The sequence below is a fragment of the Micropterus salmoides genome, unplaced genomic scaffold (assembly GCF_014851395.1).
Source record: "Micropterus salmoides isolate LMB-PRFRI ecotype aquatic unplaced genomic scaffold, ASM1485139v1 Ms_hic_scaffold_15, whole genome shotgun sequence".
Taxonomy (NCBI): domain Eukaryota; kingdom Metazoa; phylum Chordata; class Actinopteri; order Centrarchiformes; family Centrarchidae; genus Micropterus; species Micropterus salmoides.
This window is the reverse complement of record NW_024040596.1, coordinates 29028904-29046481: the sequence shown is the minus strand read 5'-3', so window position 1 is coordinate 29046481 and position 17578 is coordinate 29028904. Positions and strand designations below refer to the sequence as shown.

Genomic DNA, 17578 nt, shown 5'->3' with positions numbered 1-17578 from the left:
GCAACAATAATAATGTATTTGATCACAGAGGTGGAAAGTAACGAATTACATTACGCTGTTAATACTGCAGATATTATTTTTTAACAACCATAATGAACATAAAGATGGAAAGATCAAAAACAAAATTAGTCCTAAAGGCCAAATTCAACAGCAGTGACAGTGCCAACTGTAAGCAAATGGTCATTAGTTATGCAAATAACTTATCAAATTACAGTAGAATATAGAAGTTTAATACAATTTAGGCAAACATCTGTCAATTTTTTTTAACAAAACACACTCCCAGTTATTGCTGCATATTATTGAAGAAACAAAAAGCAGCAGTGGGCCACAGCCAGCTGAGGAGAGGCAATCTAACCAAGGGTGTGCTCCAGGTGTGCACCAACCTACCCACTGCACGTGCCCAATGCAATTGATAGTCACTGCAAACCCCAATGCTGTTAGCACTACAATCAGTGAAGGGACCCACACTTGCATGTCTAACCTCCACCACAAGCAGACCACTGAAAAGGAAAAAAACAACAAGCTAAATCAAACACCAGATAGACCAGTCGGTTATATCTAAAATACAAGCATACCCAACTGGGAGAATGCCACGTGGAGGCACCGCAGCCAGAGTGTACTAATTACGATTAATAATTGTTCAAATCCTACTTTAACCGAGGGAAAACAGCAGCTGACAACCTACAATTTAAAACACATACATGCTAGCAACAGGTTTATAAAAGTAATTAATGTCAAATAACAGTTACCTCAGGTGGTTATCATACCCTGCTTCTCAAACCTTAACACAAGGTGCTCTAGGAAATCACTTTCTCAAGCTCAAAGGTATATGAAGAGATGTTTTGAGTGCGGTGGAACGGCAGTTTCAGCCCGGCGATGTGTTAGTTTTGCTACCCAATCCCGGTTCTGCCATGACCGCTAGGTTTTCTGGTCCGTACATGGTTGGAAGGAAGGTTTCCTATACAAACTACATCATTGGTACGCCAGACTGCAGACGCCAAACTCACCTCTGTCATATTAACATGTAGAAGTCTTTCGACGAGGTGAAAGGGGAAGTGGGGATGCTGGAGGTCGCTGTGGTGGGTGCAGTTTCCCACCACAGTTTATCGCCTAAGCATCTCCAGTGGAGATGCTTGACTTTCCACCCTGGGGAAATAATCCAGGAAGCAGAGAAAAAGGATGACACGACGAGACAGAGCAAGTCAGGCTACACAATACAACACACTGCAATGACTGGACAAAGACTGAACAGAAACAGCAAACCTTTAACAACGAGCATGTGGGAGTAACACAGGTGCTGTTATCTCAGTAAAGGAGAAGTGCTCACTAACACAGATCTGTGAACAATATTTGGGAGAAATGGGCCTTTTGTGCGCATAGAGAAAGTCATAGATCTTTGAGTTAAGCTCATCATGAATGGGGGGCAAAAACAAAAGTGTTGCCTTTATAATTTTGTTCAGTGTAGTTTGAAAAACAGGAGGCTCAACGTTCAGTTTGTACGTAACTCACTAGCAAATGGGACCGGAACAGGAACGCCTCAGAAGCTGTCTGAGAATCCTCCGGTTTTTCAGAATTCTTCTGTTTAAAATTAATTCAGTGATAGTTGTGAGTACATCCAATGGTACACAGCAAACATGAACTTATTAATTAATTTGGCGAACTGTATACTAACGAATCATACACTGATTAAAATGTGTGGGTAATTTTGGATCAGCCTCCCTACACTGTTTTGACTTGACCTTTATTTTCTTTCTGAGATGGAAGAAATTAGAAAGTTGTGTGGCGCTGCGGAGAGCCTCCAGCTGTAGTAACATGTGGAATTTGCGTAAAATCAGGAACATCAGACTTTATCCAGCCAGAGGGGAACGACCACTGTCATCATCTCAGTCTCCCACTTCAGGCAGAGATCAATTTCTCAGCAGAGCCTTCACCTGTCACCTCTCTGGCCGCACTCAGTTTGTCCAACTCAGACATTTCAAATCACCGTTCTCTCCTGTCACTACCGGTGTTCCCTAGGGCTCTGTCCTTGGGCCCTTTCTGTTCATCATCTATCTACTTCCTCTTGGCCATATCTTACGAAATCCATACGCGTAGGAGCCATGTCCCCCCCACATTTCAAAATCTATGTTTTGTTCCCCCCACTTTTTCCTGGCGATTTCGGAGTTGCCCCATAGCCGAGGTGGTTTGAATCATTAATCAATCAAGCATCAGACAAGATCAAACGGTTGAAACGCGGACAAAAATCATGTAGGCAAGGTAAAGGTGGTGCTGAAAAGTTAAGGGGGGAAAAAAAAGAGTTCGCTCCAGGCATGTGCAGCAAAGTGTCTCAATATAACGTGTCTTTTGTGCTGCTGTTACTTATAGCCTACCTGAAGACAGCAGTGAGGACTCCTGCTGCAGGGTGGGTAGGAACTTGTTACAAGTTATACAAATTTGCAAAATAAATACAAAAAACGCAATTGGCACATTTTCACGTTCCTTTTTTAAAACTGTACTTTTACTGTACTTTACTCCAATATTTTCTGTAGGCCAGTAATATACCTTTTCTACTAATCTACTTTTTTTTAGAACACTACATTTTCCATTCATACCTTCATAACTTCTGTAATCTGCATTTGCTTCATTAACCGAAATGATCCAGGCTGTGTGCACGCAGTTACACAAGAAAGCGCTGGTTGGGCGCTTATCGCAGTCACAGAGCTGGGCAGATACAAACATTTAGAAAATCAGGCAAATGGTTTTTCAATTTAAGGCTTTATTGTTCTAATAATATAACTGAAATCCAGCGCACACAAGGCACTGGTGGCCCGTTGGAAAGCAGCCTGCGTCGCTCTTTAACAAGCCAGCAAATACGGCCACTAGATGTAATAATGTCACTCAGTCTGTATACTCTCATTTACATAACATTAATTGCCTCAATTTAGGGTCACCAATTAACCTAGCCTGCATATCTTTGGATGGTGCGAGGAAGCCGGAGGACCCAGAGAGAACCCACGCAGAGAACATGCAAACTCCACACAGAAAGGCTGGGGAAACCGGGGTTTGAACCCATGACCTTCTAGCTGCGAGGCGACAGTGCTAATCACTGTGCCGCACATCATTATGATGTATGATATATTATTTCTAAAGTCTATTCTAAATGCAGCTAAAACAGGGGTGATGTGGTCATATTTCTTTGTACTGGTTAAAAGCCTGGTCAAGCAAGTAAAAAGGCTGTTGCAGTAATCCAGGCATGATGATATGAAGGCATGTAAGATGGTTTCAGTGTCCTTCAAAGTAAACATTGATCGTATTTTTGATATATTTCTAAGCTGGTATAAACATGTTTGTGTTATGGCAGAAATGTTATAGAGGTCATATTATCCTCATTTACAGGTTCATAACATTATTTAGGGGTTGTACCAGAACAGGTTTACATGGTTTCATTTTCAAAAAACACCATATTATTTGTCACACTGCACATTGCTGCAGCTTACCTTTCACCCTGTGTATTGAACCCTTTTAGCTTTGGAGTAATGATTCTCGCTTGTAAAAGATCTTTGTTGGGAGTCGCACAGCACAGCACATGCACAGTTCCTAGTTAATGACTACTAGCCAATCAGAAGCACAGAAGGCCTTGAAAAGCCGATTAACAGGGCTTCGGTTCAGTGTATATGTTCCCCTTACCAATTTAGAAACATAGACTGGAGCAAGAGTTTCAGAGTGGTGAGTTATTAATCTGTAACAAATGTATCTTTAGTCCATAAAGTTTTAACTGAACTCTGTCTCTACATCACAGTAACAACTTTATGTCCATTGACTCAGACTTACTGCTATTTACTAGCTAAGCCTACTTTTACAACTTTCTTAAATACAAAATATGAAAACAATACAGAGGCCTACATTATACAAAATACATGTCTTTTCAACCTTACCAACATGTTATATATGCCATACTATATTCAGTATTATCACAGTGACATGACTTGGATGAATGACTTGACACATTCTCAACTCAACAACTTTTAAATAACCGTACTTCAAACTTTAGCTTTAGCAAATACAAAGAAAGGTGCACATGTTTAGGATCAATGACCATAAATAAAACAAACATCAGCGTCGGAAAGTCGCCATGTTAGTTACATTTACATAGTTACATACACGGGAGCTAGCTAAACTTTAATTCAGAGTCTCTCAACTGAACAAACGTCTCGGGTTACGTATGTAACCCTGGTTCCCCGAGAAGGGGAACGAGAGACTGCGTCGGTTACGACACTATGGGAACGCCTCTAGGCGAAGCAGGTCTGAACGTGAATGAAATCACTCCAATCCTATTGGCTTGTTGCTAGAACGGTAAGGTGTGACGGAATAACCGGAGGAGTATAAAGCACACCTGTACACACTCATCATTAGCTTAAACTATGAAGCAGGCGCTTCAGGCGGGGAGAGAGGTGCGGCGGGCCGACGCAGTCTCTCGTTCCCCTTCGAGGGAACTCGAACTGCGTCGGTTATGACACTATGGGAACGAGATACCCACTAAACCGTGCCGAAAACCCCGCCTGCCCCTGTGTGCAATAAAGTGGCACGACTAAGAGGAGAGCGCACGAGTGCCAGGTGCCGGAGGAAGGTCAAGACTGTAAAACCGAATGAATGTGTGCGGAGTGGCCCAGCCAGCCGCTAAACAACATCCTGCAAGAGGCCCTGGAAAGGAAGGCTCGAGAGGCCGCCTTGCTTCTGGTAGAATGAGCCCTCACAGCCACAGGTGAAGGCAAACCGCGCACCTGATAGGCCAGGGAAATAGTCTGAACAATCCAGTTGCTAATAGTATGTTTGGATGCAGGGAGCCCGGCCCTGGGAGACCCAAAACACACTAGCAGCTGGTCAGCCTTCCTCCAACGGGAGGACCTCAGAGTGTAAATACTCAGTGCTCTGACAGGGCAGAGCAGATGAAGTCTCCCGTCCTCCGCCGTCACATGAGGTGGAGGATGAAATGCCTGCAGCACTGTGGACCCTGCCGCACAAGAAGGCACTTTAGGGATGTATCCTGAACGAGGGTGCAGGATAGCCCTAATATTCCCCGGGGAAAACTCCAGGCTTTGCGGGGAAAGACCAAAAGCGCTTGGAGCTCCCCCACCCTCCTCAGAGAGGTGATAGCAAGGAGAAAGGCCATCTTGAGGGTCAAGTGCTTAGCCTCAGCTGACTCCAGGGGTTTGAAGGGGGCCTCAGCCAACGCCCCAAGAACCACTGCCAGATCCCAAGTGGGAACCTTGGACCGAGTCGCAGGTCTCATCCTCCGGGCACCACGGAGGAAACGTACAACCAAGGGAAGTTTCCCCAAGAACCCCTCCCTCAGAGGGGTGTGGAAAGATGAAATAGCTGCCACGTACACCTTGAGGGTGGAAGGGGAAAGACCAGCAGAGAACCGGTCCTGGAGGAACTCAAGTACCTGAACCACCGGGCAGGTAACAGGGTCCACCGACCGCTCCCTACACCAAGTGGAGAAAACACTCCACTTCAGGCCGTACATCCTCCGTGTGGACGGGGCTCAGGAGGGTCTCGACTGCTCCGGCTGTTAGACCCGCCTCTAGGTACTGTGCCCCCTCAGGGGCCAGACCCACAGTCGTGGGTGCCCTGCGCCTGGGACAGCAGGTCTCTCCTCAGAGGGACCCGCCACGGCGGGCCGTCCAGGAGCGACATGATGTCCGAGAACCACACCCGGGTTGGCCAGAACGGGGCTACGAGCAGTAGGCCGACATAGTCCTGGCGGACCCGCTCCAGAACCCCGGGAGCAGAGCGACTGGGGGAAAAGCGTACAGACGTAGCCTCGGCCACGAATGTACCATGGCGTCCAGACCCAACGGGGCTGGAGGAACGAGAGAAACCATAGCGGGCAGTGCGTAGTCTCTTGAGACACAAACAGATCCACGTCTATGGGGCCGAACTCTTCGCACAAGAGCTCCACCACTTCGGGGTGAAGTCTCCATTCCCCGGGCCTCAGCCCCTGCCTCGACAGCAGGTCTGCTCCCTGATTCTGCGTCCCCAGGAGATACATCGCCCTGAGCGATAGTAACCTCTGCTGGGACCACAGGAGGATCTGACGCGCCAGTCTGTCCAGAGGGCGCGAGCGCAGACCGCCCTGGTGATTCAGATAGGCCACCACCGCTGTGTTGTTCTCCTCGGAACGAACCAGGACGTGGTGGCCTTGGAGATCGGGCAGGAAACTCCTTAGAGCCTGGAACACCACCAACATCTCGAGACAGTTGATATGCCACTCGGATCGATGCACCTGCCAGGATCCCCTTGCAAAGCGGCCGTCCATGACCGCGCCCCAGCCCGTGAGGGAGGCGTCTGTCGAAAGAACCAGCCGGCGACAAGACCCAAGAACCAAGTTTCCTTCCAAACGAAGACACTTGCGCGTAAACCAAACCAGACGGAGAGGATTCCCCTTGGGGAAAAACCCTCGTTCCTTAGCCACCACTGCAGGGGTCTCATGTGCAGCAGTCCAGATGGTATTACGCTGGACGCAGCCGCCAGGAGACCCAACACTCGTTGAAAGTGTTTCATAGTGATGGCCTAACTTCACCCCTTTCACGGCAGCCAATATGGTGTCGACACGTGCCGGAGACAATTGTGCCCGCATCGTTGTCGAATCCCATGCAACCCCTAGGAACGTAGCCCGTAGGGTGGGCGCCAGCACGCTCTTCTTTGCGTTGAGCCTCAGCCCTAAACGCCGCAGACGAGCCAGAACGACATCTCGATGCCGAACCGCCAACTCTCGAGACTGGGCTATGATGAAGTTGAAATCCGGATGCCCCATACACTTGGTGAATGTGCGAGGGGAAAGTGCCAGGCCGAATGGAAGAACCCGATACTGGTAAGCCACACCCCCGAAGGCAAACCTCAGGAACTTCCTGTGAGAAGGATGGATGGAGACCTGGAAATAGGCATCCTTTAGATCTATCGTGATGAACCAATCCTCAGATTGGATGTGCGTCACGGTGGCGGGGATGATGAGCATCTTTAACCTGAATCTCCTCAGAGACCGGTTAGAACCCGCAGATCCAAAATAGGGCACACAGCCCTCCGTCCTTCTTGGGGACTATGAAGTACCGGCTGTAGAGCCGGCGTCTCTGTCTGGGGGGGAGACACGTTCCACGGCGCCTTTCCTCAGCAGAGTACAAACTTCCTGTCCCAACACCGGACCTTGCTCCGGGCGGACCACAGTCCAAACCACCCCCTCTCTTCTGTTGAATTTGGAGGGCGGGTTTTGAACTGTAGTCGATACCCATCTATGGCAGTGCGCAGGACCCGTGGAGAAATGTTCGTCAGGCTCCGCCAAGCGTCTGCAAAGTCTGCCAACGGAACCAGGGGCTGGTGGTCGGTGTCTCGTGTGATCTTCTGGTGGACCCCTGAAGCCCCAGAACGGCAGGGGGGAGCCGCCGTGCGGGAGGGGAGAAAGACTCCCCTACCCCGGTCTTCCCTGAGCTCCGTCGGGACTGGATGACGGTCCTCAGATCGCGTCTCTCAGACGGCTGAGGGTGAGAGCGCTGTCTCGCTGCCCCAGCTCCTCGGGGGGGCCCCCGAGAAGCGACACTCTGCTTCCTCTCCTCTCCATAGGAGCTCGTAGAGGGAAGGGACCTACGCCTGGCAGCCTCAGCTGCCTTGGGTCCAGACCGGCGAGGGAGGTACTGGCGGAACGCTTCGCACTGCGTCTAACGCTTCGTGGTTCTGCGAAGCTCCGCCAGATCTTCCTCGGAGGGACCCCCCCTCTGAACCATCTCCTGTAGCAGGTTGGCTTGGTAGGCTTGAAGCACCGTGGTGTGCAAGCTCGCACCTGCCTGGCCCAAGGCATGTACGCCTTCCCCACGAGCGTGGATGTGGTGCGACATGGTTTGGATGGTAACGCCGGCTTCTCCAGGGAGGACGCAAGTCGAGGGGAGAGATAGCTCGCAAGCTCATCCTCCACCCGAGGCATCCTCTCATAACCACGGTCCCTAACCCCCATCACATTACTGTAGTTCAGTGATCGGGGTGTGGAAAGCCATGTAGAGAAGGGTCTGCCCCATGATTACTCAGTTCATCATGTACTTTCTTTTCAGGAAAGAATGGCAGAGACCGGCGTGGAGGTGGCGTGTGGTGCTTAAGAAACCTTTCATCAAGCTACCACTAGCCTGTGGTGTCTGCTCCTCCCGTGGCCAGTTGATGTTGAGCTTAGCCACGGCTCTAGTCACCACCTCCAGCAGCACGTCATAGTCGGGCGCGGCCAGATGACGCCGCCCCGACACCCGGAAGTCATCGTCCACTGCGCTGAGCACGTCCGCCTCCTCGGAGTCGGATTGCTGCTGCGTCTCCGGATCCAAACCGCGAGCGGGAGAAGCCGAGAACGGGCTCCCGAACGAGGAAAGGAAGCGTCGGAGCCAGCGGATGAAGGTCGGGAAAAAGCCTCAGCTGTCCTGAAATCCTCCGACAGATCACGCTGTGAACCCATGAGTGAAGCCGCCGGGCCGCCTTAGCGGCCGCAGGGCCCACGCCACAGGGAAAACACATCCGGCCATCCTCGGAAAGAGAGCCATGCTGTACCTCAGTACCCGCACGGAAAGGGCTTCGCAACGGGCGCAGGCAGCCTCCTCGAGAGCTGCCCGGGCGTGCTCCATCCCCAAACATGAGACACACATCTCATGAGAATCTCCATCCGTGATGTACCGAGGGCAAGAAAAACACACCTTCTGTACATCTGGTTGCCGGACATGCTGGTAGACTTCTTCTTCAGGTAAGACACACTGCTTGTAGGACTGGAGCTTTCTTCAAACAACATACAGAGCGCCTGCTGAATAAAAAAAAGCTAATGATGAGTGTGTACAGGTGTGCTTTATACTCCTCCGGTTATTCCGTCACACCTTACCGTTCTAGCAACAAGCCAATAGGATTGGAGTGATTTCATTCACGTTCAGACCTGCTTCGCCTAGAGGCGTTCCCATAGTGTCGTAACCGACGCAGTTTGAGTTCCCTCGAAGGGGAACCCCTGTTTTACACATAAAACGTTGTCAGAACAACATGATGAAGGCTTTAAAAGTCCTTAGAATATATTGCAGCAAAATATTACACATTCCTAACCTGTTTTGTACAGGAAAAGCAGAGACAGGAGATGTTACTTGTGATCGTAGGCTGTTCCCTGTCTGAGGGGCGGAAGCATCACGCAGCCCTTCTGGCGCTCACGTAAGTGGACATTCCCTCTTGTTTTCTGCATGAACACTGTCTGATGTAAACAAATGGACTGTGTATCTCATCTGGCCTAAATTAGCAGAAGAGGCAGACGTGTAGAAAACAATTTATATAGTCAGTCAAAGGAAAAAGAAGGAAGGAGATTGAACTGGGACAAAGTAAAATAAACAACAGTGGAGCATAATAGGGTGATAAATGTAGTGGCAGAAAATTTATCTATCTTATATGCATGCTAATAATCACATATATCTACCATTATGTACTTGTAGTCACTTTCTCTGGTATGATACTGTCCACTAGGCCATGCCAGGGTTTGTGTGTGTGTATGAACATCTGTGAAATTGTTTTGTCTTCCCGTTGGAAGTAGAGTTTTTAAGGCCACTGTGTGAGGGAGCAGTCTCCGTGCTTTAAATGTTAAATTCGTCCTCAGCTTGGTGCAGGATGTGTAATACTGCCCTAAGTGGAAGACATCTAAACCAGCTGAATCTTTCTGAGTACTTCTTGTTTGTTTCTTCATTTATAAAATACCAAAAGACAACTGTTGGATGTAATTTATTTGTTTGTTCAGTTCTTCAACCAGAAAGACACAATTTTACCAATTGGATTGGAGAGAAAGTGATGAAGATGATGATGGTGGGACATTGGTGTCCAACAGAGACTGAGAGAGAGAGGAGAGGAGGGACAAACTGAGTGTCAGAAAGAGATAAATCAACTGTATGATAAAACGTTCTGGTCAGAAGCTGCCAGAGCTGCAGCTCCTCTTTTCCTCCTCTCACTGTCTGATGGAGGTTGATGACGGAGCAGAGCTCTGCTTTCCACAACTCCTCAACACCTCCTGCAGGAAGCCGACACTTCCTCGGTCCGAAGCTGTATTTCTGAACAGTCTTGTGTTCTCCATCTCTCTGCTCACTGTGGCTCTCAACCTGCTTGTCATCATCTCAGTCTCCCACTTCAGGCAGAGATCAATTTCTCAGCAGAGCCTTCACTTAATAAGTTTTTGAAAATGTACTTGTACTTTTTCCATTTTCCACAGTTGGTGATGCTATGTGTAATAGTTCTCACTTTCCCTCCAGGCAGCTCCACACACCCACCAATATCCTCCTCCTCTCTCTGGCTGTCTCAGACTTTCTCGTGGGCCTCCTGCTGATGCCGGGAGAAATCCTCCGAAAAACATCCTGCTGGTTTCTTGGTGACCTTATGTGTTCTCTGTTTATGTATGTATCGTACATTATTGCCTCCGCCTCAGTAGGAGACATGGTGCTCATATCAGTTGACCGATATGTTACTATTTGTCACCCTCTGCATTATACCACCAGAATCACTGTGAGAAGAGTTAAACTCTGTGTTTGTCTGTGTTGGTTATGTTCTGTTTTCTACAACTGTCTCTTTGTAAAAGATGAACTGACTCAAGCAGAAAGGTATAAATCCTGTTTTGGAGAGTGTGTGATTGTAGTTGACTATATCACAGGAGCAATTGACCTTGTTTTGACCTTTGTTGTTCCAGTTTCTCTCATCATACTTCTGTATATGAGAGTGTTTGTAGTGGCTGTGTCTCAGGCTCGTGCCATGCGCTCTCACATTACAGCTGTCACACTCCAACGTTCAGTGACTCTAACAGCAAAGAAATCAGAGCTGAAAGCAGCCAGGACTCTTGGTGTTCTTATTTTTGTGTTCCTAATATGTTTCTGCCCATATTACTGTGCGTCTCTTGCAGGGGACAGCTTGCTCAATACTTCATCTGCATCCTTTGTGCTGTTTTTGTTTTATTTTAACTCGTGTCTAAACCCTGTGATTTATGCCATGTTCTACCCCTGGTTTCGAAGAGCAGTTAAACTCATTGTTACTCTTCGGATTCTGCAGCCTGGCTCCTGTGAGGCCAACATACTGTAGAGAGGCGGTGGTGTGACTGAAATGAGATCTGCTCTACTGCACTTTCACTGAATTCAAAATCCAGAATGGAAGTAAAATTTATTTCTTCTCTGTCTTTAAATAGTATATAAACAGTATTACTAGTTGGTAGAAACAGAAAACAATGGGACTATACTTCCTATACCATATATCTCACAAATGTGAGAGTAGAGGTGGCTAGGAGAAGAAAATAGAAAAGCATTAAGCGCTGTTGACTGGTTGACTGTCAACAACCATTCAAATTCAAACATTCAGAAATCTTAATAATCACATTGTGGATCATGCTCTTTATCTATAGGAAAGAATGATATTAACTATATCATAAGCACCATGCACTGTTTCTCTGTTCAGGTCATCCAGTTTCATGTAGTAATCTTTGAATAGACAAACATGATGCACATATTAATAGACTTTTCTCTCAGGAAAACTTTTTTTTTTGTAACACTAAACAAACACTACAGTGCAACACAGCAACAGCAGGTCTACTGTTATTTTTATTGTGGCTGTTGTAACAAAACTCACAAGCTTTACATGTATGAAATTCCACCAGGCTGACTGTGAGATTATTAAAATGAAGGACACTGAATTAAATAAGCATTATGAAATTGTTTAGGGGCACATTATTTTGATGTTATTCATTAAATTTCACAGTGATATACACTAGAATATGCTCTATAGAATATATAAAGTCAAATAATACTTTATACACTGTATATGTCCTTTAATCAATCATTTAAAACATTATTTAGACTTTAGACAGGGGAAAACAAAAAATACATAACACACACTGATAAGGTAAGCTCAACAAAACAGCGCAAACTAATCAGAAACTCTGAAATACAATGAATTTTACTGGTTCAGAAGTTTTATTACACTCACATACAATCTCATGTAGTGAAATGCAGGGTTACCTTTTAGGCTTTAGTTACAAAAATACTAGCGTGCAGTTGAGCGGCAACCTCCGGCTCTCACTTGTGAAGTCAATGCAGAAGTAGGGGAGACCGGGTACGGTTAGAAATTTTTGCTTCGGCAAGTATAACTCACTGATTTTTTTTAGCTAGACTTCTAAAACTTTTATACAAAGTACCCACATTTGTTAACTACAAATGGCACGAATTCCGTCCTCATGAGTTAATGTCAAATACATGGTGTTCTCTGTTACAACCGACCCCGTTGTAACATATGCTGGGGTGAGTTGTTAAGGTTAGACCAAAGAAGCAAAAACAGATGTTTTCTTTCAAAAACAGGTATAGTGAAGTAAAAGAACAATGTTTCTCTCACTCTGTAACGACTGTGTCTGATAAATTGTGTGTATGTGTGTAAATTTGTCTACCAGAACGTACTTAGTTAACTGTATTCTTAATAAACACTACTACAGTGTACCTAATTAAAGAAAATCTTTGTGCATCCTAAGGTCTTACAAAAAAAACATCTGTGTGTCAATTTGTGTATATTCTTAATCAGAGTCACAGTTAGTGCTTAAAGAGGGCCACAAGACTGGTACTTCTTCATTATACCTATTATACTGCCCATACTCTTTTCTGCCTGCAAGGCGGGCGATACATACACCAACATGTGAACAACATATCTATGGGGGGTACTGGTCACAGTGGTGACAAATGAATGCTGGTAACCATGGAGATAAGGCTTGGTGGGCCGAGAGACTGCACAGTGCGCTCAAAAAATTTTAAAAGAGTCCCTAGTTGTATGTTTGGATGATGGCTGTAACAAATTTGAATTAAGTGTCAAAATCCACCAGACACCTGTCAGCCATTGTTTAGCTAGCTTTATTAGCATAGTGGTTTGAAATTAGCAGGGAAAATGCAATACATGTGGCCTAAGAAACTACATTTTAATTTAATGTAAGTCATACAATTTTATCTGCAATAGTATACATACTAAACAAAATATAGTCTTGGTCAAAAAATGTACTTTCTTACATTTATCAGTTTTTTCTCAGTATATTGTAAATGTGCCCGATAACCACCACGCCTGATCGGAAGGAAGACGGCAAATACTGAAATTATCACATGACTCGAATCTTATCTCTAATTGGACAAATTGGTGTTGTTACAACTCTCCTCATGTTACAACCATGGTTTCCCCTAACTTAAACCTGCCTTCTTTCTAATGAACAGCGGGGAGTGTCTCCTCTGGTTGCCAAAAGAAGTCCAGTTCCATTAGAAATAATGGCAAAACGCTGAGGGGGAGGAGCTTGGCAATGGAGTAAGCTGTGTTCGACATGTGCTCCCGGTAAGCCTCTATTTCAACCGAAAAGCGTAAAGTGTAATACTTTCCATGCAACAGTAAACTATTGCTAAACTTCGTCGGATAGTGGGACAAGTCCACGGTGGTGCCCTGATGGACACAAGGCTGAAGAAATTTAAGTACACTGGATCCTCCAAAACAAGGCCCAATACCTCCTCGGACCAGAGTACTGCCAAGAGCCCAGCTAAAGCGACCCCGCCCTCACCTGCTTCGGGAGAGATGGACGTGGTGGGCTTGAAATCAGAAATCCTTCTTTCTTTGAAAGCGGACATCTCATCGGTGATAAAGTCAGAGCTGAAAAATGCCCTCGCTGATGACTTCGAAATGCTCAAGAACGAGCTGAAGGCGGTGAAAACAGAGATCACAAACAACACCGCGGCGCTGAAGTCCGAGATTGACCAGGTGAAAGTTAACATCAAAGAGGTTGAGGGGGGGCTATCGGCATGGTCAGATGAAGTGGCTACGTTACAAAAAACTGTGAGTGAGATGAAGGCAGAAATGGCAGAACTTAAAACGAAGTGTGAGGATATGGAAGGGCGGATGAGGAGATGTAACATAAGAATCATTGGAGTACCCGAGACTCCCGACTCCAGCACTACAACCTCTGAAGAGCCGTTGATCGACCGCTCGCACCGGAGCCTTGGACCAAAGAAGCCGGGCGGAAAACCTTGCGCCATCGTTGCTAAGCTTCATTATTACCAAGATTGCGTCCAGATACTGCGACGCGCCCGCACTCGTGGTCCGCTCCGTTTCAACGGGGAACCAATTACCATCTTCCCGGACTACACGGCAACTGTGGCTAAAGCTCGGGCTGCATTCACAGAGGTGAGGAAGCTGCTCCGCGACCGACAGGGAGTCCGGTACGGGATTCTGTTTCCAGCGCGTTTTCGGGTCACGTACAGAGGGGAGGACAGGGACTTCACTGACCCGGACAAAGCTATGACCTATGTCAAGAACAATATTCTCACATCAACGGAGGCCGCAGAATGTACATGAGACTGATCATCTCAACTGAACACAATACCTCTGTCGACCTACGGGTATGGTGAGCGTGTGTATATCATTGTGCCAGTTGACATCAGGTACAAATTCATAGCACAATGTTTACATTTTCTATATACTATAACTGTTCCACTTTCTTATTGATCAGGATGACCAGCTTGAACTATGTGTATATAGGCTGACATACTATTTCATGTCCAGCCTACAGTTACTACTAAAGTATTGGTTTGCTGTTTTTGCTTGAAGGATATCCTGAGTTAAAATCAAAGTAACGCCGTTTCAGTTCCTGATTAATCATTATGGGTTGACTGGGTCGGCAAGAATTGGCTATTTGTAAGAGCCCTTACACTTGACACAATGTGGAGGAAGTCAATGCTATATAGTCTTGATACTTGGCACAATCAATGTATTTTCTCCCAAGAATTATAACTTAAGTTTACTGTGCATCATATCTAGAATTGTATTACTTTACACTTTACTAATCCTTATTTTCTGTTGGAGGCTCGACGGGAGCCCGAGTGCTTGGCTTTATAATTCCCAACCACAAACACTTCATGTGTGGATTTTTTTCCGAGGGTTGTTGTAATCACCTTGTTCATATGGGTGATAGGGGGTGGGTAATTACTGGACCTATCTACGAACTGATACTACTCTGCCAGACTCACTTTATTTATATTTGTTTGTTTTTTGGGGTTTTTGTGTCTTTGGGTTTCATTCATGGTGCTCGCCTCTCTGTATACACAATATGGCCAATATAAATAATACTAGAGGTTATGACGGTTGCCCTGCTAACTTCATAAGTTGGAATGTTAAATCACTAAATCATCCAGCGAAATTTAAAAAAGTATTCTCGCACCTAAAGCAGCTCAGTGCAGATATTGCATTCTTACAAGAGACCCGTATACGTTCTTGTGATAGCTCTCGCCTGGTCAGGGGATGGCCTGGCCAGGTGTATCAATCCAATTTCTGCTCAAAGGCTAGGGGTGTCGCTATTATGAGATGCAAAAATGTACAGTTCACACCATCTCACGTGCAAACTGACTCTACTGGGCGATATGTCATTGTGGTAGGGAAATTGTACACGCTCCCAGTTATTTTAGCCTGTGTTTATGCCCCGAACTGGGATGACTCTACATTCTTCACCAATTCTTCAAGTTCATATCGTCTGAAATTACAATGTTTCTCGACATCAATCAAACCCCAGGGATGTCGCCATCTACTGTTTGGGAGTCGCTAAAGGCATATTTAAGGGGTCAAATTATTTCATACTGTGCAAATAAAAAAAGGGCCAGTGCTGAGCGTATTAGCAAATTAGCAGATGAGATATTAGAGTTGGATAGGCTGCATGGCCGCTCCCATCAGTAGATGTAGTTAAGAAGCGCTTGTTGTTACAGACAGAGTTTCATCTCCTGTCCACCCGACATGCTGAATACCTTATTTCCAAATCAAAACATGGTCATTATGAACATGGGGAAAAGTCTGGCCGTGCGCTTGCTCACCAGCTGCGCCAAAGAACTGCTAATCAAACCATCCCTGAAATTAACGATGAATGTGGTTTAAAATGCACTGACAATGAGAAAATCAATTCTTGTTTCAAGAAATTCTACCAGCTATTATATACTTCAGATGGGCCCACCAACCCTGCTGTCCTAGATGACTTTTTTAAATCCCTGACAATGCCTTCCGTAGGGGTAGAACTCTCGGCTGAACTGGAAAGGGATTTCTCAGTTAAGGAGATAGTGTCAGCAATTGATGCCATGCAAAGTGGCAAATCCCCAGGGCCAGATGGCTTCTCAACCGAATTTTTCAAAAAGTTTTCTGACCAGTTATCTCCTTTATTATTGTTAGTATTTGAAGAATCTCTAGTCACCAATTCTTTGCCCCCAACCATGCGTCAAGCAGTCGTCTCTTTATTACTTAAAAGAGATAAAAAACCCCTTAATTGCAGTTCTTACCGCCCTATTTCATTGCTGAATACAGATGCAAAGATTCTAGCCAAGATTTTGGCGCGTCGTCTTGAAAATATTATCCCCTCTATTATTTCATCTGACCAGACAGGATTTATAAAAAATCGTTATTCATTTTTCAATATCAGGCGTCTACTTAATATCCTTTATTGTTCTACACCGCCCGATCCTGGAAATATCGAGGTGATGCTGTCACTCGACGCTGAAAAAGCGTTTGACAGGGTGGAGTGGGACTATCTTTTCAAGACATTAGAAGCGTTTAATTTCGGCCCTAAATTCATCTCCTGGATCAGACTCCTATACACGCTCCCAGTAGCTGCGGTACGCACCAACAATAACTTATCCTCCTACTTTGAGCTGAGGCGGGGTACAAGGCAGGGGTGTCCTCTTTCGCCACTTTTGTTTGCCGTTGCACTTGAACCACTAGCATTAGCCCTGAAGCAGTGCCCCACCATTAAAGGGATACACCGGGCGGGTTCGGAACATAAAGTGTCACTTTATGCGGATGACATGTTATTATTTATATCTGACCCCCTCTCAAGTCTTCCTGAATTATCTATTCTACTCACAAAGTTCGGAAGAATATCTGGTTATAAAGTTAACTTTCAGAAAAGTGAACTTATGCCTATCTCTCCTGTAGACAGATCATATTTTGGGTCAATCCCTTTTAAATTTAGTCCTAAAAAAATTAAATATTTGGGTATATGGGTCACACGTAACCACAAGGACCTTTTTAAGGCTAATTATTATCCCCTCTTAAGCAACCTTAAACAAGACCTGGAGCGCTGGGACCCTCTGCCTCTCTCCTTAGGAGGGAGGATCAATACAATTAAGATGAATATTCTCCCTAAATTTCTATTTATTTCAATGTCTTCCTATCTATCTAACAAAATCCTTTTTTTCCAAATTTAACAGTCAGATTTCATACTTTATATGGCATAAAAGGCAGCTCAGGATTAATAAAAATATATTACAGAGGCCCCGCGAAATGGGAGGTATGGCACTTCCCAATTTTATGTATTACCACTGGGCCGCAAATATAAGAGCACTACTGTATTGGTTGAGAAATGACTACACGGATGTCAATAGTACTGAATGGATGGTGTTAGAGAGGGCATCCATTGGATCTACCTCTCCTGCGACTTTATTATGTTCCAAATTGCCTTTCAAACAGCCTATTTCAGCCTTCACCACTAATCCAGTTGTTATCCATTCAATCAAAATCTGGAACC

At 45.6% G+C, this 17578-nt stretch overlaps 1 protein-coding gene across 1 annotated transcript; it reads left to right on the top strand.

Moving 5' to 3' along the window:
* Positions 1-9983: 9983 nt before the first annotated feature.
* Positions 9984-11091, top strand: LOC119904197 (trace amine-associated receptor 13c-like). The gene is made up of 2 exons (XM_038720679.1): positions 9984-10156; positions 10275-11091. The coding sequence occupies exons 1-2, from the start codon at positions 9984-9986 to the stop codon at positions 11089-11091; spliced, it is 990 nt and encodes a 329-aa protein (XP_038576607.1).
* The last annotated feature ends 6487 nt before the right edge of the window (positions 11092-17578 follow it).

What these genes read in the sequence shown, in the direction of transcription:
- LOC119904197 (XM_038720679.1), top strand. Translation starts at nt 9,984, where the DNA reads ATGGAGGTTGATGACGGAGCAGAGCTCTGCTTTCCACAACTCCTCAAC. An exon ending in ATCTCAGTCTCCCACTTCAG is followed by an intron (nt 10,157 to 10,274) that starts GCAGAGATCAAT and finishes CTTTCCCTCCAG; the next exon opens with GCAGCTCCACACACCCACCA.